General features: G+C 45.5%; 1 protein-coding gene across 24 annotated transcripts in view; it reads right to left on the bottom strand.

Annotated features, from left to right (window-relative positions):
• Positions 1 to 3044: 3044 nt before the first annotated feature.
• Positions 3045 to 27330, bottom strand: part of PAFAH2 (platelet activating factor acetylhydrolase 2) — a 39838-nt gene continuing 15552 nt past the window's right edge. For 7 of the 24 annotated variants that reach the window (XM_005607326.4, XM_070250913.1, XM_014737396.3 and 4 more), the window contains 4 exons: positions 25107 to 25198; positions 23451 to 23621; positions 20792 to 20946; positions 11602 to 16157 (listed from right to left, as the gene is read on the bottom strand). In XM_005607326.4, the coding sequence (XP_005607383.2) occupies positions 16063 to 16157; positions 20792 to 20946; positions 23451 to 23621; positions 25107 to 25198 (513 nt within the window). In that variant the 3' untranslated portion in view covers positions 11602 to 16062. Of the gene's footprint in view, positions 6279 to 7098; positions 7200 to 11601; positions 16158 to 20791; positions 20947 to 23450; positions 23622 to 25106; positions 25199 to 27330 lie in introns of those variants that run through there. The other 17 variants (XR_011432467.1, XR_011432468.1, XR_011432466.1 and 14 more) reach the window with 5 other exon arrangements.

Genomic DNA, 27330 nt, shown 5'->3' with positions numbered 1-27330 from the left:
TTCTAAACAAAGTGAAAGATCTTAGGGAGGGTTCCTGAGTGAAAAAGCCAGAGGTCCCAGAAGGGAAAGAAAGAGGCAGCTCCATCTGGGAATGAACTGCCCTAGAATCTTTATGAGGATATGGGTGGTCTGTTCACCTGGAATTCTGCCATTTGGGAGGCTGCCTGCCCTTCTGCCATCACACATGGTTCTGGTAAACAGTCAGTCACAGTGTCATGCCTGCCCCGGGCGTAAGAGATGGGCCATGGCTCAGGCCTGGCCAGTTTCAGTCCCATCTCCTGTCCACAGTGACTGGTTCCAAGAGGAGAGTACAGAATCCAAGCAGAGACAGCCTCCTTCCATGAGGTCTAATATATGGTCCCTGGGAGAGAACATCTCTAAGATCTTCCTTGGGGATTGTGGACTATAAAGATGATGCGAATCTGGGGCTACTGGCAGCCATCTTGCCACCAGGCAGACAGTCAGCAACCCCCCTTCCGACTTCTTAAGCCAATAAATTCTTTTTGCTTAAGCTAGATCAAGTCTTTTTTCTGTCAGTGGCAACTAACAGACCCCTAACACATTGTTCCACTCCTTATTTTGGCACTTATGGGGATCCCAAGATTGCCTAAAGGGAAGCCTGCTATTGACAAGCCCTGCCCACTAATCAGAGCCCACATTCAGACCTCCTGCTCAGGAAAGAGATCTTCTGTGAAAGAAAAACTGACACACTTCAGGGGCCAGCCCGGTGGCACAGTGGTTAAGTTTGCATGTTCTGCTTCAGCAAGCCAGGGTTTGCCAGTTCAGATCCCAGGTGCAGACCTACGCACTGCTTGGCAAGCCATGCAGTGGCAGGTGTCCTACATATAAAGTAGAGGAAGATGGACACGGATGTTAGCTCAGGGCCAGTCTTCCTCAGCAAAAGTGGAGGATTGGCAGATGTTAGCCCAGGGCTAATCGTCCTCAAAAAAAAAAAAACCTCACACAGTTCAGAGGAAACCTACATCAGCTATCTATCTATACTAATCAACCAAGTTCTTTATTCATAAATATCTTTCCATCAAAAAGAGAAGTATATCTGGTGCCGGCACAGAAACAGACACACAGATCAATGGAACAGAACCACAGGCCCAGAAATAAAATCACACATCTATGGACAGATAACCTTCGACAAAGGAGCCAAGAACATACGGTGGAGAAAGGAAAGTCTCTTCAACAAAAGGTGTTGGGAAAACTGGACAGCCACATGCAAAAGAATGAAAGGAGACCATTATCCTACACCATGCACAAAAACTAACTCAAAATGGACTAGACTTGGGGCCGGCTGGGTGGCTCAGTGGTTGAGTTCGCACGTTCCCGCTGGCAGCCTGGGGTTCCCCGGTTCGGATCCCGGGTGCAGACATGGCACTGTTTGGCAAGCCATGCTGTGGTAGGCATCCCACATATAAAGTAGAGGAAGATGGGCATGGATGTTAGCTCAGGGCCAGTCTTCCTCAGCAAAAAGAGGAGGACTGGCAGCAGACGTTAGCTCAGGGCTAATCTTCCTCCAAAAAAAAAGAAAAAAGGATTAGACTTGAATGTAAGACCTGAAACCATAAAACTCCTAGAAGAAGATATAGGTAGTACACTCTTTGACATTGGTTTTAGCAGCGTTTTTTCAAATACCACGTCTACTCAGTTACAACTGACAGAAAAAAGAAAAAATAAACAAATAGGACTACATCAGACTAAAAAACCTGCAAAGCAAAGGAAACCATGAGCAAAATGAAAAGACAACCCACCAACTTGGAGAAAATATTTGCCAATCATATATCCGACAAGGGGTTAATTTCCAAAATACATAAAGAACTCATACAACTCAACAACAAAAAAATAAAAAATCCGATCAAAAAATGGGCAGAGGATATGAACAGATATTTTTTCCAAAGATATACAGATGGCCAACAGGCACATGAAAAGATGTTCAACATCACTAATTATTAGGGAAATGCAAATCAAAACTACAATGAGATATCACCACACACCCATCAGAATGGCTATAATTAACAAGACAAAAAACAACAAATGTTGGAGATTGTTGGAGAGGATGTAGAGAAAAGGGAACCCTCATACACTGCTGGTGGGAACACAAACTAGTGCAGTCACTATGGAAAACAGTATGGAGATTTCTCAAAAAATTAAAAATAGAACTACCATATGATCCAGCTATCCCACTACTGGGTATTTATCCAAAGAACATGAAATTAGCAATACAAAGAGACGTATGCACCCCATGTTCATCGCAGCATTATTCACACACAAAGATAAAGGTTAGCCTCCAGAGTTTCCAAAAATAAAGGACCAAGACTTAGACTGACAACAGATCTCTTACCAACCATACTGCGTGCTGGAAGACAAAGGAGTGAGGTCTTCAAAATTCTGAGGGAAAAAATGAATTTGTACCTAGAATTCACTCCCCAGTCAAATTAGCATAGACGTCTGGGGTTCTATAAGGATTCCAAGTTTCCTTCTTACACATCCTTACAAAAAAGTATGCATACTCAAGCAAAATGAAAAAGGCATTCTAGAAAGAAATGGACCTGAATGGGACACAGGAAAGGAGAATTAACCCAAGAGACCCATGAAGGTGACATTTTATAAACCACATGAATTAGAGTACCCAAATCATTGAATCAAATTGGTGGATTTATAGGTGTTCCTTGTACTATTATTTTAGCTTTTCGTTATGTTTGAAATTTTTCATAATAAAAAGTTGGAAAAAACAGAAGCACGAGGATTAGAAAGAAAAAAAATAGGGGCCAGCCCCGCGGCTGAGTGGTTAAGTTTGCGCACTCCACTTCAGCGGCCCAGGGTTTTGCCGGTTTGAATCCTGGGCGCGGGCATGGCACTGCTCATCCGGCCATGCTGAGACAGCGTCCCACGTGCCACAACTAGAAGGACCCACAACTAAAATAGACAACTATGTACCGGGGGGCTTTGGGGAGAAAAAGGAAAAGAAAAAAAAAAAAATAAGAGCACATATCTTTTATGTCAACAAGAAAAAAAGAGGCAATTAAACACTAGGATAAAGTAAAACACTGGTTTTTTAATGTTTTGTTAACAACATAGGAGTTTCCAAATTTACTAGGTTTTACCATCTAGTTTTTTTTTTTAAGATTTTATTTTATTCCTTTTTCTCCCCAAAGCCGCCCGGACATAGTTCTATATTCTTCGTTGTGGGTCCTTCTAGTTGTGGCATGTGGGATGCTGCCTCAGCTTGGTTTGATGAGCAGTGCCATGTCTGTGCCCAGGATTCGAACCAACAAAACACTGGGCCGCCTGCAGCGGAGTGCATGAACTTAACCACTTGGCCACGGGGCCGGCCCCCCATCTAGATATTTAAACTCATTAAGAAACGTGATTTTTTAGGTTGAACAACAACCTGAATGTACTTTATACCACAGCACTGTACACTAAAAAATGGTTAAAATGGTAATTTTATGTTAGGCATATTTTGCCACAACAAAAAAATTGTAATAAAATGTGACTTTAAAAAATTCAATATTTTCATATTTGCTCATGTATACAAAATTAATGCAAGAGACACACAAGAAATTGCTAACACTAGGGAGATAAGGTACAGTGATGGGAGGAAAACATTGTGTATCATTTTGAACCTTATGACTTAGTACTTCCTCAAAAAATAAGTACAACTTAAAATTTCAAAGTTTTACTTAAATGCTCATATACTATTTTTCTAATAAAAATGTGAAGAAATACGCAAAAAAAATATTTTTTCTGGATTTCTTCATATTCTCTTTCAAACATCATCTGGAGGGGAAGGGAAACAATGAAAGGATATATTTTACTTTCAGGGTTTTTTTAAAAAATCCCAAAGAGTTCCCACAAAGGTAATTTAAATTTGGGGGCCTCAAGAAAAAAAATTCAAAACAATCCTTAATGTTTTTTTTTCAGCTCATTATACACATCTCCTCCTTGGAAAAGGGTCCTTTCTTCTGGGCCTCACTCCTCCCACCTCCCAGACCCAGGGCTGCCTTTGGTGCCTCCTCACCTGAGAAGAGAGGGACATGCTCTAAGAAGAGCGAAAACGCCGAGAGGCTGAGTGTGGAGGAAAGATCCCTCAGGGCTTTCAAAGCCTCGTTTTAGCGTGAATTAAAATTTATTTGTAGAAAGAAAAATTCAATATTTTCATTATTTTTTAAGACTTGCAGTTTTTTAGGAAACAATAACTTTTGTCATGAAGAAACATTTATATGCTATGAGATCTTTTTTCCTCCCCAAATCCCCCCAGTACATAGTTGTATATTTCAGTTGTGGGTCCTTCCAGTTGTGGCATGTGGGACATCGCCTCAATGTGGCCTAATGAGTGGTGCCACGTCCATGCCCAGGATCAGAACCCTGGGCCACCAAAGCGGAGTGCGCCAACTTAACCACTCGGCCATGGGGCCGGCCCCTGTAAGAGACATTTTTGTCTGTATTTCCTTGCACACATGAGCAAGGGTTTCTTCAGGTACATGCTTAGGAGTAGATGGTTGAGTGTAGCGTTTGTGCATCTTCAGCTCTATGAGATATTTCCCATGTGATTGCATTGACTTACTGCTGTCCGCCCTGAAGGGTAGGAGTGTTCTTGATGCCCTATATCTTTGCCGACACTCATGTTTTCAGACTGACATGTTTCAGTGTGAAATCTGAGTTTCATTATTATGGAGCAGGGGTGAGTGGTATGTCAGCCTGGCTTAATGGTCAGGACAGTACCCAACACCTGGCCCAGCAGTGACAAAGGCAGGAATGATGATGGTTGAATTGAATTGGCCAGGGACACTTGTCCTTCGGGAAGTCCTTTGTGTTAAGGGGGAACCAGGGTGCAAAAGAGGACCTGGAGAGGAGATTCATACCAAGAAAAGTGAACCTAACAAACCTGAGGAATAGATCCAGGAGCTGACAGCAGACAGGAGAGAGAAGATGCTGGAGCAGCTTATGCAAGGCTTGCAGGGTGGGTATCTTAGAGGAGGAGAGTCAGCAGAAACGCTGGAACAGAGCGGAGGGACAGAACTTGGTGAAGAGAAGAGGCCAGGGGGTATTTAAGAGACGATGGCCTGTTCTAAAGCTCAAAAGGAGAAAATTCTCCTGCATTGAGAGAGAGAAGATGGGTGTGTTTGGCAGAAAAGAATTTAGACTGGAGAATAATCAGAAAATACGGAATGGTGAAGTAAAATGACAAAACTGATCCATGCCTTAGTGTCTTCATTCAAAAAAATCAGGATACTGATGAGTCCCAGCTCATAAAAGGCAGGGAAAAGTGGGAAAGTTACTTACAATAATATCTCTAAGGCACATGGCATAATGCCTGGAACAAGTAAATTCAATAAGTTTTAGCTCTTGCTAACTGTCGTCCAAGGTCACACAGCTCATAAGTGGGTGTCTAGGATTTGAACAGTTTCTCTGACCCCCGAGCCCAAAGTCTTACCCACTGTGCTCTACTGAATAACTAGCATTCATTGAGCACAGTGCTCCATGCTCTACATTAGTTATCTCATTTAATCCTTATAACATCCCTGAGCTGGGTATCGCCATTTTACAGAAGAGGAAATTGAGCATCATTTAACTCACTTGCCCAAGTTCACACAGTTGGGATTCATACCCAGGCCTGCCTGCCTCCAGTGCCTTCTCCCTAACACCACAATGGGAGTCAGGAGGCTTGGGTCCCAGTCCCAGATCTGCCTGATCAACCTGCATCACCGAGCCTCAGTTTCCTCATTTTTTAAATAACAGAGAATGATCTCCCTGGTCCCTGTAAGCTCTATTTTTCTGGGAAGATGGATTTGATGAAATCAGACAGCTTTCCAGGTAGGACAGAGGGGTAGGTCTGAGTCAGACAGGGTGCCCATCCCCATATGACTGTACGAAATCAACCAGCAGAGATCCAGAGGCGCCAGGAGATGGGTCCACGTCTCCAAAGCATTAGTCATCGTCTGCTCCTGCTCCCCAGGGGACCAGGAGGGATGCTGCTCCAATTATACTGGATTGATGAGGGACCTCCAGGATGACGAAAGGGTGGGATAGGAGATGTCAGACGACACAACAGGAGATCTGAATCATTCATCCTGGAGAAGAGAAGCCAAGAAGGGCCAGTCTTCAAGTCTCCAGGGAGGATGGGAGCTGGGTGGCAGGGTGGAAAGAACACAAGGTGAAGACTCAGGGTATCTGGGCCCTGGGCCCCAGTCCCTGCTCTGCCACTAACACGCAGCATGACCTTTGTTTGACTAGTTACTTCACCTCTCCAATCTTCAGTTCCTACACTTAAAAAATAAGAGAAATAATGTTCAGAAAAACACCCCAACAATTTATACAAAGAAATGTACAATATTATAGCTTAAAACAACTAGAAATGGCTCAAACACCCTGGCAACAGAGAGAACTGTTAAGCAAACCCAGGGAATGGGGGCGGGGGGCGTTGATGCAACAGAATATTAAAATGCCTTTTGGAATGCTGAATACTAACAAACATTTACTGAGGACTAACTGCTTGCCAGGCACTCAGCAGAGGTCTTGACAGGCACGATCTCATTTAACATCCTCAAGCATCCATCTTCGAGGTAGGTATTACTGCCATTTTTAAGATGAGTTAGCTGAAGCCCTGAGAAGTTAAGTCACCCAACAAGTTAATAAGTGAGGACATCAGGACTCAAATCCAGAGGTCCATCTGACTCAGAAGGAAGGCCATGCCCCTAACCTTTATACCCTACTTCCTCAGACTGGTGGATGTGAGGACCACGCAGAAATAGAGAAATGGATATACGAAACAGTGTTAAGTGGGAAAAAAAAACCCTCAAGAACAATTATGCTAATATAAGAATGTTGGCATCAACATTAGCTTTGGAAGTTTATAAATAACAGGCAATTTAGGATGCTGGGAACTTACTTGGGGCTGCTCACGATTAGCTATTTCTGCTTAATTTTTGGTAGTAGAGATGACAAAATATCTAATACTTGAGTGAGGGGGTGAGTACAGATGATGGAGCCTTTCTAGTTCTAATATTTAATTTGTAGAGAAGGCAAACTGCACTTCCCATCACAGACATAGAAATCTGATGACATGACTCTGAGCTTTTCACTTACTTCATGTTGCCTGCAGCACGGGCGCTCAACCTTGGCTCCATACTGGAATCACCTGAGAAACTTTTCAAACCACTGATGTCCAGGTCCACTGCTAGAGAGTCCTATTTGACAGATACGGGTGTAGCTTTGGCATTGGAAGTGTTAAAATCTCCTCACGTGATTCCAATCTGCAGAAACACTTGAAAACCACTGGCCTACATGATAAAGGCCTAACTCCTTCACTTGGTATAGAAGGCACTCTCTGATTTCTTCAGTAAGCTCTCCTCTCTCCCTATTTTCTCCAAAGTTACAATGTCCTGAAAATGCTAAGCCCTGCTATTTACATTTCTGTGCCTTTGCATGTTATTTCCTCTGCCTGGAAGGCCTTTCTTCTCCCTCATCCATCTGGACAACTCCATTCATCTTCAATACCATGGTAACCAGACTCCAAGATGACCCCTTCAAAACTCCCACCTCCTGGTATGCATACCCCTAGATAGTCCCCTCCCACACTGAATAGGCCTGACCTGTAATAATATGATATTGTGGATATGATGGAGTATGACTTCCAAAGATGAGTCATAAAAGACATTCCAGCTCCATCTTACTCTCTTGGGTCATTTGCTTTGGAAGAAGCCAGCTGCCGTGTCCTGAGCAGCAGTCTTATAGAGAGCTCCACACGATGACGAACTCAGGCCTCCTGCCAACAGCCATGTGAGTGGGCCAACTTGGAAGTGGATCCTCCAGACCTAGTCAAGACTTCAGATATCAGCAATCCTAGATGATGTCTTGACTGTAACCTCATGAGGCCTTAACCCAGAACCACTCAGCGAAACCACTCAAGAATTCCTGAGCCATAAAGTGTGATAGAATGTTTGTTCTAACCTGTTGAATTTTGGGGTAATTTATTATGCAGCAATAGATAACTAATACAAATACCAAGGTCAAGTATATGATACAGTATGAAGCCTTTTTAGTCTTCCTCCTCTGCTGACGTTGAACTGGTCACCCTGTGCCACTTCTGAGCCTTACACATCCCCGATTACAGAACTCATCACACAGGGCCTGTGGATGTGCCTTCCTTGCCCTCTGGAGTCAGTTCCATGAGGACGGGGCCAGCACAGTACAGGCCTCATTAAGTGCCTGTACAATGAACGAACACGCGTGAGAACAGCCATCCAAGTGGATTCTCACAGGCCTTCCAGCCTAGGCTCCTTCCCTTCACACAAACTCCAACGTGTGGTTGCTAGAGTCACGGTTGTCACAGTGAGTGAGTCTAGAGGATTCTTCCTTCCTTCTTTCCTCCCTCCCTCCCTTCTTCCCTTCCTTCCTTCCTTGCTCTCTCTTTCTTTCTCTCCCTCTCTCTTTCTTTCTTTCTTTCAGATTTTCTTAATAATCCAACAAAACCCTGGCACCCAAGGATGTATCTAAAGCACTAGCCTGGAAGGCAGAAGACTTGGATTTTAATTCAAGTCTGCCAGCTACATGCTGAACTTCTCTGAGTTTTGTTTTCCTCAAGGACCAAAAGTCTTAAAGGCTCTTTCAATTCTAATTTAATGATTCTATATTTTCAGCTAGTAATTACTCTTGTTCCATAAAAGAGAAAATAGGCTAACAGTGTTAAACCATAGCAAGGGATCTCAAACTTGGCTGTGTATCAGCCCCTGGAGCTTCTAAAACACACACACACACACACACACACACACACCCCTACCTGGCCCCACCCTACACCTTCTGAATCAGCTTCTCTGGGTCTCTGGAGATGTGGCCAGGGCATCTGCATTTTTATATAGTTCCAGAGTGAGTCTGATGTGGATCCAGAGCTGAGAATCACTAATCTACAATATGTGGGTTAGAGACTTTTAAAAATGTTTCTCCCAGCTCGTTGGCTCCATGGTTTATAGAGTAAGGTACTAACGGTTTGTTCCCTGAACTGTTAACTTTAGATGAGGTTCATGGATGGATGGAAGGATGGATGGAACCAGCCTGAATCTACTGCTAGAAAAACAATTCAAGGTAAACTCAATCAGGATTCAGTCAGGTCTTGAACAAAAATGACTCTTTGTATGATATAACTGCTTAGGGCATTTACTAGAGATCAAATTGTGGGTTATTTTAGCCTATGTAAGGTAAAGTACCACTTTCTTTTTGTGAGATAGGAAAGAACAGGAAATAAGAGCACTGATTTTGGAACCCAACAGTTTAGGTTCAAATCCTGGCTCCAGCACTTACACGCTGGGTGACCGTGGCTAGGCCAGCAAGTCTTTCTGAACCTCACTTTCCTCATCTGTGTGTGAGGATAACATGCACTACCTTACAGGAATGTTGTTGGGATTAAATGATACAACGTACGTAAAACACTCAGTATCTAGCACAGAAAGGTGCTCGTTAAGTAGCAGCACACTATGGCAAAAACAAAATATGGCACTTTTATTATTAATAGCAACATATATTTGTCTAGTGCTTTGTAATAGCAAAGCGCTCTTACATTGAAACCCTTTCCCTCCAAAAAATCCTGAGGTGGGCAAAGCAGACATTAGTGACCCCATTTTACAGAAAAAGAAAGGCTCGGGAGGGTTCACTGGCTCCAGATCAAATGGCAAAAATGTGTCAGTGTCTGGATTCAGACCCGGGTGTGATTCCACGAAGATGAATAATTATACATGCACACTTGGCAGGCTGAGCATCTAGGGACCATCTGGCTTAGCAGGCTGAAGAGGACTGTATTTCTGAGCAGCTTCTTTTTTTAGATGAAAGCAAGATGGGAAAAATTAGCTGGCAAACTGCTTTCCCTCATTTTCAACACTGGTGTGATTCGTGCTCGGTTCTGCCCTCCTTCCACCTCTCAAATGCTACATGTCCACGTATCTCAGTTCACTCCAGCTGCCCTTGGCTGCACTGTTGCGGGCTCTGCCCTGGGCCCCACAGCTGGGATGTGGAAAAACCAAAAGAAAAGGAAGCAGGGGCAGCTGGAGACATCAGAGGGCTGGGCGAACACCAGCTGTTCCCAAGTCTGGCTGGGGAACAAGAAGCCTGCTGACGGGGAGGGGTCGGAGGGAGGGGACAGTGATCCCTGCTCCCCATGTCAGTCAACAGGAGGCTGCTTTTCCCTTCCAACAGATGGGTCCCGCTCCTGGAACAATGCAATAAAGTGCAATACTAAATATGGCATAGAATGTATTTCTCTTGGGGAGCAAGAGGCCAAGAGATCAAATGTTCATTGAATCTAATCAAGAAGGCTTTCGTAGAAGAGGTGGAACTAGAAATGGGCCTAAAGGATTAGTAGTATTTGGATATTTAGAAAGGAAGTTGGGAAGGCCCTGCAAGCAAGAAAATATCATGAGAAACGGCAGGCATGTTTGTTTGGGTGGGCACGTTCAGGAGACTGCGGAAAAAGAAGAGTGCATGGTAAGAAGCAGAGGACGGGGAGGCAGGGCAAGACCAGACAGAATGAGTGGGAGAAACGCAATTCTACAGAAAAAAGGGAGGCCTTAGATTGACCACTCAGTGAACGAGACGGGAAATGCCAGCACCGAAGGGGCCTTAGGGATCAGCCAATTCAATCCCGCCCCCAACATTCCAATTTATAGACAGAGAAACTGAAGTCATGAGAGGAATAGCATACACAGGAGGTCACAGAGCAAGAGAGAGTGAGAGAGCTGAGACAAGAACCCAGGGCTCCAGACAATGTTTGGTCCTTCTTCCATTAGATCACCTTGCTAGGCAGGTACTTTGATACCAAAGTGGTATTTTAGGCAGATCTGGCAGCAGAAAGCAGGGGAAAGAAAGATTAGAGTCTGAGAGATCGTAAAAATTATTCTAGGGGTGAGTTGATGGAAATGGAAAGAACAGGCTGGGTGTGAGAATCACCAAGAGGGAAGAAACAAGAGGACCTAGTGGGAAACCGGACAGGGCAGTGAGGGAGAGAGCTGTGCAGAGGTCATTCGCAGGCCGCCCTCAGCCCTGAGGAGCTTCTCCCGAGGTCACAGGGTACTTTAACCCCTCACTCCCACCTCAAAGGCAGCAGACAAAAATGAACACAACTAGTCTCTACTACAAACTCCCCATCCCCAGGTCCTCTTCCCTTCGCCCAACCTCTACACGGACATCTCCGATCCTCCCGTTTAACACGTCAGGACCTTCGGTTTCCATTTGGTGCACAGACGTGTGCGTTTGGATGATCAGGCGTGAAATTAAAACCCAAACCAGAACCTAAACATGTAGACTCTTCCTGGTGGTGAAGAGAGCCTGCAAAGCTGGAACGATGGTGCGGATCTTGATTTTTGATGTGAGGAGCAGGGAAATCAGAGCAAAGAGAGGGGAAAAACTGTCTCCCTTATTCTAGTTCCAGCCTCACACAACGGCAGCAGTTGAGTGGCAGTTAGCAGGCTTCTGTGAGGGAGGTAACCGTGAAACTGGAGAAGCTGGAATAAGAATTTAGACCAAGACCATCCGTGTCCATTCAGTACAAGGGCAAATTATACCTAACCTTACAGGTATGTAAGGAGAACCCAATAAACCACATAGTGATAGCTAATCTTTATTACACCCTTAGGATAGTACAGACACTGTGATGAGCACTTTACAGGCATTATTTCATTTAATTATTACAATAACCCTAAGAGGTAAATACTATTAGACCGCCCATTTTATAAATGAGAAAACTGAAGCTCACAGAAGTTGATAAATTAGCACAAAGTCACAGGGCTAACAGTGTTGGAGTTGTCTGATTTCCAAAGACGACGTTCTTAATCCCTGAACTGCTTTCCTCATCTATCAAATCCACAGAGCACCTGGCCCAGTCAGTGAGGCGCGGTCCTTTCCCCCAACCCATTTCTCAACAGTGCTGAGGATGTCACCGAATCTCAATGCACATCATACAGAAATTGCTGGAGAGTTTGACATTATGATTCAATCTGTGATGAAATTTCATCCCTCATACCCCGACAGCTGAAAGAGCAGTGGAAGGGGAAAACCAAGTATGTATATTAGGCAGTACAGCCCAGTGATCGAGAGCTCAGATTTTTATGCCTAAGCGCCAGCTTTGCCAAATTCTTGCTGTGAGAGCTTTATCAAATCGCTTCTCTAAGGCTCTGTTTCCTTGTACATAAAATGAGGCTAATTCCACCTGATCTCACGGGGTGAGAAGCAGATGAGATGATGCATATAAAGCACTGAGCATAGTCCCTGACACACAGTAAGGGCCCCCAAAATGTTGGCTACCACAGTGGTTATCACTGTCATCATTTGGCCATGCAGTCATGGCCAGGGACACTTGGCCTCTGCATCTGGCTGTGATGGGACAGGAAGTGAGCTAGGAAGCTCATTAGGAAATGAGGATGGGTCCTGAGTATAGAGTATGGCCTGTCCTGTTCCTCCGTTACCTTGCAGGTCCAGAGATAAGTCAGGCCCTAGAAGAAAAGGGGGCAGATAAAGGCCCCTACAAGGCCAAGACACAGAGTTGGAGTCCATCAATTGACATTTCAAGAGCCCAGTAGTCTTCTTGAGGAAGGGCAACTGGGACAGCTGTGTCAGGACACACACTGGAAAGGGGCTTGGGGTCCGTGCTGGGGGCATAGCAAGAACCCAGCCAGTCTCACCCTGACACGTCCAGGAAGTGGGAGGGACGGAGAATCTCATTCCTTCCTGTATTTACTTACCTTCCTTCCTAACTGACGCACCATCCCATGCTCAGAAACTTCACAACACACCACTAGGAGGCCTCCACGGTACAGTCCTATAATAGGATGGGGAACAAGAAGATGCAAAAGAAACCCAAGACATCTTCTTTGCTTTTGGAAAGGATTCACTAGAATGCAATTTATCAGGACATGCTATCAATATGCTGGGCCACCCTGTTTACCTAAAGGCCATTTATCTGGTATTTTTCGATTCCCTGGAAGCTAACCAAAAGCCAGGATGAAGGACCAAAGGCCTTATGATACCCCTTCTGAGCAGTCTCAGGAAGGATTACAGGGTCCAAGCACTAAAGGCAGCACACTTTAGTTGCAGCAGAGTCCCTCAAGCTGTCTTTCAGTGCCTGCCTAGTTTTACTTCGGACAGTGGGAAATCACGTGGCTAATCAGAAATTATAAACTTGAAGCGAACAGCGAGAGCTGCTAGGGGCTGGCAGATTAAAGGCAATGAAGAGTAAAGGCTGGCCGCCTGACCACAAGGGAGACAGCACAAACTATGACAAGCAATTAAAACAACTAGGAAGACGGCTGCCGGGAGCCACACGGTGTAGGAGCAAACAGCTATCCACATCTTCCCAGACCAGAGGGCGCCACTGCTCTGACATTAGACCTGGTCACACATATTTGTGCTCTCTTGGGATGGCATGGGATGTTAGGTATGGCCAGATGACCTGCTTTGGCCAATGCAATGTGCACAGAAATAACAAGTGTCACTTCTGGGCAGAAGATTCAAGAGCTGGTGGGTGCTTCACCATGCTCTCTTCCAGCTCTACCATGTGACTGGCAGCACACTTCTGATAGTGCCAGCTCCGCCAGCCTGGGTCCCCAAATGAGGATAAAAATGGCACAAAGCAGAGCCTCTAGCCAAACGACAGAGGACAAGTAGCACAGGCAAGAAATAAACTTGTTGCTTTTTGAGGTTGCTTGTTACTGCCATATAATCAGTTTATCCTGACTGAAACATCCTAAAAAATTAAATGAGGTCAATTCACATTAAAAAATGTGTGCATTATCTTTTTGGTAAATTACCACTCAAAATATTCAATATTATATTTTGTGGCTTAAAGGATAATTTGCAGCTATATGGAAAATTCACCTATTCCAATGTTGCTGGATAAATAGGTCATTACCAGAACATGAACTGAATGGAGGAGATGGATCCAGTTTCTGAACAGTTTCTTTTTCTAGGGAGGATCCAATCTTTAAAAAATACACCTGCATTATTCATGGGTCTAAGGTAGAAGCTGGGTCTCACGTGCTAATGCTGCCAGAACTGGCCCCTCAGCATCTGCAGAACTAGCCCCAGGCACAAGAGCTGGCATCTACTGGTTCTGTGAGTGCGGAGGGGCGCTGGTCCCCATTTGGGGGTGGGAAGGCCCTATTATAGATCTGTATGCACTCTTATAGAAGGAAATCCATAATGTGTCGTTGAGTAAAACAGCAAGCCAACAACTTCAGAACATACAGTCTTTTTAAGCATATATGGAACATTTATAAAATTGATCACACACTGGGCCAAGAAGCAATTTTCAGGATGAAAACCATATGGGTCATTTTCTCTGACCAAAAGCCATTAAGCAAGAAAACAACTGCTATAAGACAACTAGAAAAATCTCCTACGTTTGGAAAGTAGGAAAAATACTTTTAAATAACCCATGGGTTATACATCCTCTCACTTAATCCTCCTAACTATTATAATGCAGATGCCCATTTTAGAAATGCAGGAATGGAGATTGGAAAGAGAACATAATTTGCTCAAATTTACCCAGTTAGTAGTGGTGGAGGCAGGACTCAAAACCAGCTATAGAACTCTAGAGCCCAGGGCTTTCATGATTCCCCGGAGGCGAGGTCTCACGGGAATTCACAGGTCTTCCCAAGGTCCATCCTCAACGGATCTGATGTTTCACCTCAGACAGAAGAGCTGAGAGGTGGGAGACCTAGTCCCAGCTTGCTTTGGTGGCACTGACCTTGGACCCATCGCGTAGAGACGCATTTCCCTTTTGCTCTAGCCTCCTCTGGGGTCCCCTACTTGGACGGAGGTGAAAGGCCTAGAGGAGTGTGGAGGGCTGTTTCAGGTTGATGTTCCCAGACAGCTTTGAACTAGATCCCTAGGAAGACTTCCTTTTCTTTTAAAGTTTTTCTTGCACATAGGCACAAATGGTAAGTGAACAAAGAAAGACAGAAGGAAAAGTTACTGCCAGATGGCTCCCCATCCTGCTCTAATGCAGATTAAATAGAGAGAATATTCCAACATATCATTAGGCAAACATGAGTATTAATATCATTCATAGTATAAATGGAACAGAATGGAAATTCAGTCTATATCTTGACTTAAATTTGAGGCTAGGGCCTCAGAGCCAGAAAACAGACAACTACAGCACCCTGATTCTGAGCGAGCTGAGGCTCAAGATATCTGAGGTAAGAGGCAAGACCACAGTGTTCCCAGACCTGTCCAGGGGTGGCCTCCTGAACTCTAACTGACCAAACTACCTCCCTCTTGTGTTGAGGACCTGTTCAAATGGCTACTCAACGCTGTTACTCTACCTTCTTCGTCTCAACCTACTTGTGTTGCTTCCTGTCAAGATACATTTTTAGCAAAATCCCAAGACATCTAGAGCTTCTGAGGTACCCCTCTGTACCTCAGCTTCTCTCTCTCTGCTATGAGGACAGTGCTGTCTGCCCCTCTCCATGGGCTCACAAGTATAATTGAGTCCTGACTCAGTGCCCAGTACTATGTTTCATGCAATGGGAAGGCTTGAAAATAAACAGAAAATCTGATGGTGGTCCGTATCCTCGAACGTTGCCTAAAGTGCTTAGAACTCACCAAGTGGCCCTGGAAAGGGAGAAGGCTGAGAGGTAGGAAGAGACAGTGCCAGGTTGGGCTAGAGGTCCTGAAGGTGGGAATTTTCACTCCATCCTTTGGCTTCATTTCTTCCGCTGCAGAAGCCACACTGGCCCAAGGTGCGGGAGTAGCCTTGCTGGGTTAACAGTGCTCAGCTTGGGGCTTGGGTCCCCCCCAGCCCCACCCCACTGCTTATTCCCCACACCATCAGGGCTCAGGCCCCAGAAAGTCAGTTTGCCAATCAGTAAGCAAACCAAGTCCCACCATAAGTATAAGATCAACAAGTCCAAGATCAAAGTACCCAGTTATCCAATCAGCAGTGTGATTACACCCTCTCAATTTATGAAGAAGGGTCATGTTGACCACTTTCTTGAGGCTGTGGGTGTCCCTGGGCAGGCCCCAAATGGGAACTCAGCTCAGCGACCTTTTACAAATGGCCAGTTGTGCCTACAGGCTGGAGAGATGGTGGGGGGCCCCTGGGGTAAGCGATGGTCCAATGCCTTCAATGAAATTGTTCCATTGGTCATAGTCCTCTTTCAGGTCTGAATGGGAAAAAAACAGGAAGGTTAGGCGAATTGGCGTAAGCTTAGATCAAAGAGCAGCTACCATGGATTTAGTGGGTCATCCCAGAGAAAGGAGCCCCTGGAACACTAAAAGGACTGGTTCTGGTGGCTGTGATGGTGGTAGCAATGACGGTAACTATCATTCATTGGGTGCCCCTATAAATGTGCTTCATAAATGACTTGCTTAACCCATAACAATTCAATAATGATAATACTAGCAGAAGGTGACATTTATTGAAGGATAATTTATTCCCGGGACTGTGCTAAACAAGCCTTGTTTCATTTAATTTCCATAGCATCCCTAAGAGCTGAGTACTATTATTAGTCCTATTTTACAGGTGAGGAAACCGAGACTCAGAGAAGCTACCTGATTTGTCCAAGGTCATTATAGTCGGTGAGTGGTAGAGACAGAATTCAAACTCCAGTCAGAGAGGGTGAGAAGATGGAATGCCTACTTCCAAGCTCAGGGATGTTGCCAAGCAAGAAGAGCTCCTTCACACGCCAGACAGTGGATGCAAATCCAGTGCCCACTCAGTGAAGGGCAGAAGGAATAGGGTGGCAACATCATGGAGCAGCATAACACCGGGTATGATTCAAGAGAGAGCCCTGGGATCATGGGCAGATGGGTCTAACCACATGGAAGAACATTCTGAAAGGGTCCAAGGCCTCAGGCAGAGGGACTGGGGCACAGCTGAGCAGGCAAATGGTGTCCTTGTTTAAAACAAAGCCTGGGACAGAAGGCAGGGACACTCTCCTTCATCTTTAGATCCCCAGTGCCCTGCCAAGAACCTGGCATGGAATAGGTCCTCCACAAATAAGTGCTACATATTCATTAATTCAAAATACTGAGCACATCACTATGTGCCAGTCTGCTCTTGGTGCTAAAAATACATTCACAAACAGAAACTCTCATCCTCATAGAGCTCACAATCTAGTAGGCAGAGATAACATTAAACATAATAAATTATACAGGATATGAAAAGGTGATAAATGCTATAGAAAGAAACAGAGCCAGATAGAAGCTGTGGTGGTGGCCGGGGGACAGGGGTGAGGGGAGGAAGGGAAGGTATAGTGTTTTAAAGAGTGGTCAGGGTGGCCCCCACTGTGAAGGTGAGATTTGAACAAAAACTTGAAGGAGGCGGGACTGAGCCCCGAGAGTATATGGGAAGAGTGTTCCAGGCAGCAGGAACAGCAGTGCAAAGGCCTGAAGTGGGAGGGTACCTGGAGTGTTGGAGGCTTGTGCAATGAGAGTGAATCAGGCCAGGGGATGAACAGCAGGAGAGGAGGTCAGGAGGGACTGGAGGGCCTCATCATATAGGCCAGGCAGGATGCTGGGTGTTGGCTTTGACTCTCAGAGAAATGGGGAGCCATTGGAGGATTCAGAGTAGAGGAGTGGCAAGATCTGACTTACTTTCTAACAGGATCGCCCTGGCTGCTTGACTAAGAAGACTGTGTAGGGACAGCAGTTAGGAAACTCTTACAGTAACATAGGCGAGACAGGATGGCGGCTGTGGCAGTGGTGACAAGAGATGACATTCCATACATATTTTGAAGGTACAGCCAATAGGATTTTCTGAGGGTTGGATGGGAGGTGTGAGAGAAGAGACAAGACAAGACTGGGGACTTTGGCTTGAGTAACCAGAAGGATGGAGTTACTATTAACCATTGAAATTGGTTTTCGTTTGTGATGTCTGTTAGATGTCCAAGCAGAACTGCTGAGCAGGTAGCAGGGCAATTGTCAGCATGGAGATGACCTTTAAAGCCATGAGACTAGATGACATCAGGGGATACAGAGAGAAGAGGTCCAAGCACTGAGCCTGGAAGTAGCAAAGTAGGCTGAGGAGGAGCAGACACTGAGATAGGAGGAAATCCATAGTGGGGTATCCCGGAAGTAAGACAGGCTTTCACAGAAGAGGGAGTCATCAACTCTGTCAGAGGCTGCTGAGAGTTCCAATGAGATGAAGAATGACAACTGACCAGTGGATTTAGTATGTGAAGGTCACTGGTGACCTTGACAAAAGCAGTTTTCATGGAGGACGGGGATACAAAGCCTGAGTGGAGTGGGCTTAAGAGAGAATGAGAAGAGAAGAATGGGTTGCATAACCAGATAACCTTGGACAAATTACTTAAATTTCCTAAGCTTCAGTGTCCTCATCTATAAAACGGAGTTAATAATCAAAGTACCTACTAGAAAGGGCTGTCTTCAGAATTACATGTGACAACGCACCTAAGGTACTTAGTGGGAGGCCTGGCATAGAGAAAGTCCTCAACAAACTTCCGACAGGCTAAGACTCTCCTACCCTCCATCTCCTCTTCTGCTGGGCTTCAGCAATGAGCATCTAGCTCAACAGGCATTGCTACTAAAGGGAGCCCAATCATGCCCCGGTGGGCTCCCTTGTCATCTTTAGCTCTTACCTGATGACATGGTGCCTAAGAGGAAACAGGGAAAGTGGGCTGAGGACGATGTAGTCAGGCCCCATTAACGTCTTGAGACATAGATCCATTCCTCTCCTACCAGGTGCTAAGAATGATCCTCTATGGTCTCTATTAAACCTAAAGTCTCTACACCTGGCCTGGAATAATGGCCCATGAAGAGCAAGATGAAATGAACAGCCATAAATACATAAATGTAAATTTACGTTCAAAAAGCCAACTCATTTATAAAAGGACAGATATGTTTTAAAAGCAAACTCAATCCAAACCAAATTTGTGAGGCACTTGTTGGAAATGTTAATGCACTCAGGCCATCTAACTAGAAGTCTGGTGTCCAGAGCATAGAGGTGACAGTCCTGCTGAACCAGTCTCAGGTCGGACCATAGCTGGCACATCGTGTTCAAGTCAGGACACCACACATTGAAAGGCACACCGACACACAGTGCATCCAAAGGGGGTAATAAATGGCATCATGGGGAACAGGGCAGGTACCACAGACACTTAGCTTAATGAACAGAAAACTCAGAGAGGACACCATAGGTGACTTCAATTATCTAAAGAGCTGCCATGTGCAGGGGTCTGAGGCTTCTCTGGATAGCTCTTGAGGGGATAACCAGGGCAAGTGGGGAGGAGTTACAAAGTATCACATCTAAGCGTTAGATTAGAGTTAGGTCAAACCTTAAGAACACCGGTCAACCTGGATCCCTTCTAAAGGAAACTGCCCTATGCACAGCGCCTGCTGAGGGATCAGCCTCATGCAGACAGTGGCAGCCTACTCCATTCTGACTGGATCAGAAAGGGACATCTGATCAGGGGAGCTGCAGGCCTAGGTTGGGCAGTGGCCTACAATGTGTTTTGGCAGATAAAGATGAGCTGGTACAATCAATTTGTCTCTCCTGGGAATCTGGTCTAAGAAATCCAAGAAAATACAGCAGTGAGCAGTGGGAGCTGAAGAGGACAGGAGGCCACGAGGTAGAGAGAACAAGCCATGAGTGGTTCAAGCCAATGGAAATTATGAGGAAGTAGAAACTGAAAAAACAGATGCTATCAACAAGAGACAAAATACAGAGCAGAACGGAGAAAAACAGAGACTGGAGCAAAAAGAAACAGAGATGTCACAAGAGGAAGAAACAGACTGAGCCCATGAGAGAGACCAAGAGAGAAGTCAGTCCTGCAAGCTACCTTGCTTCCTGTACCTTTTTACTTCCCACCTGGCCAGGTATACTTTCATAAACAAACTCCCCTTTTTTCTCGAGGTAAATTAGTGAATCTCCAGCTCTTGTAACCCAAGAAAGCTTAACTACAATATCAACTCTTAAAACCTTTAAAGTTTTGGGGTCGGCCTGGTGATGTACTGATTGGGTTCATGAGCTCCGCTTTAGCAGCCTGGGGTTCGTGGGTTCAGATCACAGATGTGGACCTACAACACTGCTCATAAGCCATGCTGTGGCAGCATCCCACGTACAAAGAACAAAAACAGAGGAAAACTGGCACAGATCTTAGCTCAGGGACAATCTTCCTCAAGCAAAAAGAGGACGATTGGCAACAGTTGTTAGCTCAGGGCTAATCTTCCTCATCAAAAAAACCCCAAACCAAAAACAAGAACCAAAAAAAAAACCCATTAAAGTTCCCAGCGGTGGAGAGGGCTGACCCTCATAGCAGTGCACACTCCACGCTGGTTGAGCGTGCGGCAGGGAAGATATGAGGGAATCTCCTCTGGGTGGGAGGCTGGACCAAAGACCTCAACAGGCCTTGCCATTTAGCTAGTCTGTGATTTACGACATTATTAACAATCCTTCCATGCTTTGTTTCTTTAAAGCACTTCCACAAATTTAGCCCATTTATCATCAGAACCTCCTCCACAAAGTAGATAAGGTGAGTGATCATGAGTTAGGACAGAGGTAGTGGAGCAGAGAAGCGAATGTTCCATTTACAGCAAGGAAACCAAGGCTCAGAGAAGTTAAGTGACCAGGCCAAAGTCATTCAGGCAGTAAGAAACAGAGTCAGGATTTCCAAACTCTCAGCTAAGTCTTCTTCCTAAATTCTATGTAACCCTCTCCTTCACTCAGGTTTTCCTTTTGCCATAAATCTCCCTGACCCGAGACGTGTCAGTACAGACCACTGTGCAGAAAAATCTAAGGACCCTCAGGCTGCCCCACGAGCCCCAGGCCTCTCCTTACCAAGGTGCTTCTGCAGGAAGGCCAACATGGCCCGCACCACAATCTCCTGACCTTCATAGGGGTCCAAACTCCCACGGGTTTGAGTGGGGAAGAATTTACCAATCCAGTTACCAGCCACAAAAGCAAAGTCAGTTTGACTCCGATGAACAGAACCACTAGAGGAAAAGAAAAACAAATAACTGGTAGGGATCTGGAGACTAGGGCACACAAACACTTGTGAAGCACCCACTACGTGCAAGGTGCTTTATGCACATTATCTCAGTTAATTTTCACAACAATCTTGTAAGGGAAGTATTTTCCCCATTGACAGAATCAGAGCAGAGAAATGATCTGCCCAAGGTCACATGGCTAGTAAGGGACAGAGTTAGGATTTGAACATAGGTGTGCCTGGCTTCAAAGCTGCCTCAGCCCCTGGGCCCCAATGCCTGACGTGCAGGGAAAAGGCTGAGCTGGAGTGGGGACACGGGTAAGGAGGCACGGTCTGCAGCACCTGCCATTCCCGTGGTATTATAAACTGCTACAACGTGACTTTCACCTGGTGACTTCCAAACATTCTCAAAACATATTCGCTCCGTTTTCAGAACTGTTCTACAAACAAACAGGAAAAAGGAATGACTTGCCTTTAGTTAAGCCATCAGAACAGTGAGGGCAAGCACTTGTAAAAGAGGGTTTCTGGATTAGAATGTAAGTCCTTTGACATTAAACACATTTGAGGTTGAAATTCTCACTAGGTTCATTATGGGCTAAACTACCCATAACTAAATTTACTAGTCAATTCAATGAAGGAAGGAAAATCTAAACACTAAACTTGGATATCATGCAGAAAAATTGACTTTAAAAAAAAATCGGGGGGCTGGCCCCTGGCCAAGTAGTTGGGTGTTCCGCTTCGGTGGCCCAGGGTTTTGCCGGTTCAGATCCCAGGCGCGGACATGGCACCACTCATCAGGCCACGCTGAGGCGGCATCCCACATGCCACAACTAGAAGGACCCACAACTAAAATATGCAACTATGTACTGGAGGGCTTTGGGGAAAAAAAACCCTCTTACTTAAGGCACAAGAAAAAGCGTAAAGAATAATATAATGGATGCTTGAGTCTCCAGCACTGTTTAAGAAAGACTACATTGCCAACAGTTAAATTCCTGTTGTGCACCCCTGCCCACCTGCTCCCGCCTCCCTTCTTTCCAGAGGTCACAATTATTCTGAATCTGAGTGGCTTGGGGAAACTTTCAAACAGTCTTCTGCTGCCAGGAAATCAAAATGAAAGGGGAGGGGCTGGCCCCAAGGAAGAAAGCCTGGGCCAAGAGGAGAAAGGGAAGAAGCCACTGACCGCCAGGAGCCCCCTAGCATTCCAGGGCTTTGGACTTGGCGGTCCAACTACCTGACTGATTCCAGAGGTCCAAGGCATGCAGTTACTTGCTGTTTTCCTGAAATAGGACCACGGATCCTTGAAGCATGTGTGCCATGGGGCTCGAGCGCAGGGTAGGCGCAAGTCAGAGACTAGCCAGCGAGCCTTCAGCCCCGCACCTGCAGCTCTAAGCCACTTCCTGTGTACAGGACATTTCTTTTTTTTTTCTTTCTTTTCTTTCTTTCTTTTCTTTTTTGAGGAAGATTAGCCCTGAGCTAACATCTGCTGCCAATTCTCCTCTTTTTGCTGAGGAAGACTGGCCCTGAGCTAACACCCATGCCCATCTTCCTCTACTTTCTATGTGGGACACCTACCACAGCATGGCTTGCCAAGCGGTGCCATGTCTGCACCTGGAATCTGAACTGGCGAACCCCGGGCCACCAAAGTGCAACGTGTGAACTTAACCGCTGCACCAGCCGGGCCAGCCCCCTAGGCCATTTCTTTTTTTTTTAAAGATTGGCGCCTGAGCTAACAATTGTTGCCAATCGTCTTTTTTTTTCCCCCTGCTTTTTTTCTCCCCAAATCTCCCCAGTACATAGTTGTATATTTTAGTTGTGAGTCCTTCTAGTTGTGGCATGTGGGATGCCGCCTTAACGTGGCCTAATGAGCAATGCCATGTTGGTGCCCAGGATCTGAACCCTAGGATGCCGAAGTGGAGCGTGCAAACTTAACCACTTGGCCACAGGGCCGGCCCCCTAGGACATTTCTTAAAGTCACTCAAAAATTTTGTCTCTGTGAAAAATGGCTTCAGGAAGAAAGCCATCTGATAGTGCTGGTGATGGAAGTGAAGAGAATGTGGTTTCTCTCAGGCAGAACATAGATGGTTTATGAAAGATATCTGAATTTAGGTCTTTAAAAATCTATCTTGTGAATGTCAAAGGTCTACTATATCCACAGTCTTCAAAAGAGCCAAGAAAATTCCCAAATGAGGTTAGAGATCTCTGGAGTCCACCCAGACCCACACCTCTTCCTCTCCAACACACAATCTCACAATACTTTTTTTCCCAGAAAGCACGACGTAAATCCATCCATAAAGTCATATAAACTAGTGAAGAAATCACTGTAGGTGGAGCTAAGTGGAGAACGAGGACAGAATGAAATTGTAAAGGAATGAGGATGCTGAAGTTCAGGAACTATTTATGTATTCTATGTGGGGAGAACTTCTGGACAATTTAGAAGAAATTAAGGGAGCCAGCACAGATAAGTAGAGAATGGAGAGGACACTGGGGATCATGACCTTGGTGTTTACTCACAGGACAGTTATGATCCTGGACTGTTCATGCTGGGCACATATCTTCTTCATCAAGTTGACACTCTCCATTGTCTGGAATTTCTCAGCATTGATGAAGAACACAGGGCCTCGGGCCTTGGGGTAAAAGTCCCGCTCCAGAGGAAACATCCAAGCATCCAGAGCCACAGCACAGCTGGAACAGGACCAGACATTTGGAACTGCCATGCAGAAACCCAGGAAAGGACAGTGAGGGCAGTGGCGGAAGGGGCAGAGTTCCTCCCTCTCATGGGGTGAAGGCTCAGGAAGCCAGGAAGCAGGTACTAGGGCCCACATCCTTTGGTTAAGACCTTGGATAGAGATCACTTATTTGTCACCAAAGATCTTTCTAGATTTTAAACTCGTTGAGAGCAAGGATCTGACCTTCTCATTCTCCTGGATCTACTCTCAGGCAGCTGACTTGAGTTACACAAAACAGCACTTCATTCGTTTAATCATTCATTCATTCAACATTCATTGAGTACCTACTATGTGCCTAGCCCTGTGCTGTGGATACAGAGATAAATGACACAGTTTTCGCTCTCAAGGAGCTCCCAGTCTAGAAGGGGGGACAGAACAGACAAGGCAACAAAATATAGCCTAGTGCCCTGAGAGCACAGGTGCTATGTGAGCCCACAGCGTATGTGGCGGGGAGGTCAGGAAAAGCCGCCTTGGCGCCACAATGCAAAGACCTGGCCAGTTTGTCAAGCAGTAATCTCTGTCACCAGGAGCAAGACTAAGGCCCTAAGATTAGTGCCCCTCCCCCACAATGCTCCTCTGATCGTCTCCATCTGAATAAAGGATAATTATCTTCCACTCAAATGACAGGTACAAAAACGAAAACCCTTGATTCCCTTCTTTCTTTCAGCTCATGCATCACTAAGTCTCGAAAATTCTAAAACATACCCTGACTCCATTGGCTTCTCTCCATTCCACTCCTTCCATCCTAAAGCACATCCAGCGTGGCTCACCTTGACTCTGAAACAGCCTCTCTAACTAGCCTCCTTGTTTTTAATCTCCTCCTGCTACAACCCACTCTTCACACAGTAGCCAGAGAGATCTTTTAAAATGCAAGACTTTTCTCAGCTTAAAGTCCTTCAACGGTTTCCTATCAGACTTAGAATAAAATCTAACTTCCTTAGAAGTCCATTCCTTATTCTGGCCTAAGGCCCTGTGATCTGGCCAGTTTGTCTCTCTGAACATATCTCGAATAGCTTTCCCCTCACCCACTATGCTCCTCCCACGCTGACCTAGCAAGCTTCTTTCCACCTCAGGGCCTTCGCATTAGCTGTACCCTCAGCCTAGAATGTTCCCCTACACCTTTATATGGCTGACTTCTTTGCCTCTCCAGTCTTGGCTTACATCACTTTCTCAAAGAAGCCTTCAGATACTCTTGCATATCAGCCTATTTTATTTCCTCCATTGCACCTGGTGCTGGGGCTTCGATGATTCGGTTAGCTTGTTTACTAGTCCATCTCCTCCCACAATGACATCACTCCATGAAAGCAGAGACCTTGTTCTCTCTCACCACTGAATCCCCAGCCCCCAAAACACTGCCGGGCACAGAGTACTTGTGTAACAAATACTTGCTGAATGAATGAATGGTGCGTGGAGCTAACAGCAGCCTCACTGGGAAACTTACCGAAAGTTGGTCTCCTTGGCCAAAGCCAGAATAGCCGTGGCCCCTCCAAACGAATGTCCCATCACAGCCACGCGGCTCATGTCAATGCTGCCCTGAGGAAAGTGGAGAACTCAGCCACCCAGAAAAGCAGGGCAGCTTTTTTAGGAATTCTTCAGGGGCAAGAGGAAGAAACAGTGAGATAGTGATGCAGAAGCACAATCCAGTAGATGCACTCCCCTCTACATATTAAGAACCTTTTGCCCACCGGAGAGCAGCCAGTCAGGCAATTCCTGGACTGAACGGCCTTCTGCAGGCAGGAATTCTGAATACCATGTTTTTCATCTTTTGTAATTGTACCACCTACAATACGTGGACTAGGGTAGACATTCAAGCATCTATGAATGAATGAATGGATAGAAATTACGTGATTCCACACTGACTCATCAGTGTAAGAGTATGTTAAGAATAAGAACTCTCTCCATCCTCTAGATCCTTGCCTTACAACCCGTCAGGGGGATGACACGTGCACCAAGTCGAGGGCAGAATGAGGGAGCTCCTGCTGCCCGTCCACTTCGCTCTGAAGCAAGGCCTGTGTGTACAGAAACCAACTCAGGTTCTACCTCCTCTGGATATCTGTCCTGACTTATCCAGCAGAGCGAGCCTGCTTGCTCCAACATGCTCTGCAAGTATCGATTTCTGTTTGTCCCCAGAAGCCTTCGGGGCATGGTTATAGAAAAAGCCACTGCAGCTGCCTGCTAAGGGGCTCGGGAAATCTCTCTGGGCTTGGCTGCCCAGCCTCTGCCCAGAACCTGTGCTCTCCTCAATTTCTAGCCCAAGGCTTTATATCTAAATTCTCCCCCTTTGCTCAGTACCTTCAGATCAACATCTTGCTTGGGGGCCTCTTCAGCTTCTTTTTTCTAGGTCACGGCCCAGCCCCACACAGGTAAGTTTCTTATGCGTCTTTGCAGAGCTTACTTATACAAATACAGGTGCACATGAACACATACTTTCCCCCTTTTTACAGGTGATATTGTGTCTTACCTTTTTGTATAATAATATTAGTACATAATGAGCTTCCTTATCCTTTTTTACAACTATATTTGGCTTCACCATGGTATAGAGAGCTAGCTGACCACCAAATCTGTTCCTCTTCTTCCTGGACACACAGTAGACTCTATACAGACGTGTCCAAGAGAATGTGAGTGAAAATGATAGCTCCACTTCCAGGCTGGGTCCATAACAACTCTTCGTACAAACCTCCATGCCCTTTCCCATTCCTGCCTTAATGTACACAGTGAAGCTGGGTTTCACAAGTGGAAGAAGGCAGAGCTATAAGATGAAAGGAGCCTGGATCCCTGAATGACTCCTTGCATAGGAGCACCCATTCTGGACTTTATGTGGGAGATAAATAAATTTCTATTGTGTTAAGCCCCTGAGATTTGGGGTATATGTGTTAAATTAGCCAAACTAATACATCTATTGTTCCACAATCTATTAAACCAGTTCCCTTCCTGGTGAACATTTAAGATACTATCAATCTTTTGCTATTACAAACAACATTGGAATGATTCATCTTGTACACACATCACGTTGCATGTGTGCAGGTAACTGGAGAACAGTCCCACAACTGAAATCGCTGTGTCAAAAAACATGTGCATTTGTACTGCTGACAGTGCTGCCAACCTGCCCTGCATGGGGCAGTCTGTGCGCTCCCTGCAATGGAAGAGAGCATCTACTCCCCACAGCTTTGCCAACAGAGGGAGAAACCAACTTCCAGATCTTAATCCGATGGGTGAAAATTTACTTAGCTCTTTTAATTCCGCATTTCTCCAGGAGGCTGCGTCTTCACTAATCCGGCTACACTGTAGCCGGCCATTCCCCAGTGCCTATCTCAGGCTCACAGGCATACAGGCCTGGACTTTGGGGCCTGGGGGCTCTGCTTGTCTGGTGGGGTTGACGACACACACCAAACAGTTGGGAGAAGCACGCTAGGTTTCAGGGTCTGCCTTCCCTACTGGCCATCCAGGCAGATGCTTCTCCCTGGGAGACTTCACTAGAGCCTTTAAAAGGTATTTTCTAAAGAGGCTTGGGGCACACAGCACAGGCTTTGAGATCAAAAAGCCCCGATTTAAAGTTTGACTCGACCATTTACTCAGTTGTGTAACCTTGTGTAGATACTCGGTTTCTTTAATTCTGTCTTTCTTTCTATATAAAGAGATACTAATGCTTACTTCAGAAGTTCATA

This window comes from Equus caballus, chromosome 2 (assembly GCF_041296265.1).
Source record: "Equus caballus isolate H_3958 breed thoroughbred chromosome 2, TB-T2T, whole genome shotgun sequence".
NCBI classification, from domain to species: domain Eukaryota; kingdom Metazoa; phylum Chordata; class Mammalia; order Perissodactyla; family Equidae; genus Equus; species Equus caballus.
This window is presented reverse-complemented; position numbering and strand designations above follow the sequence as displayed.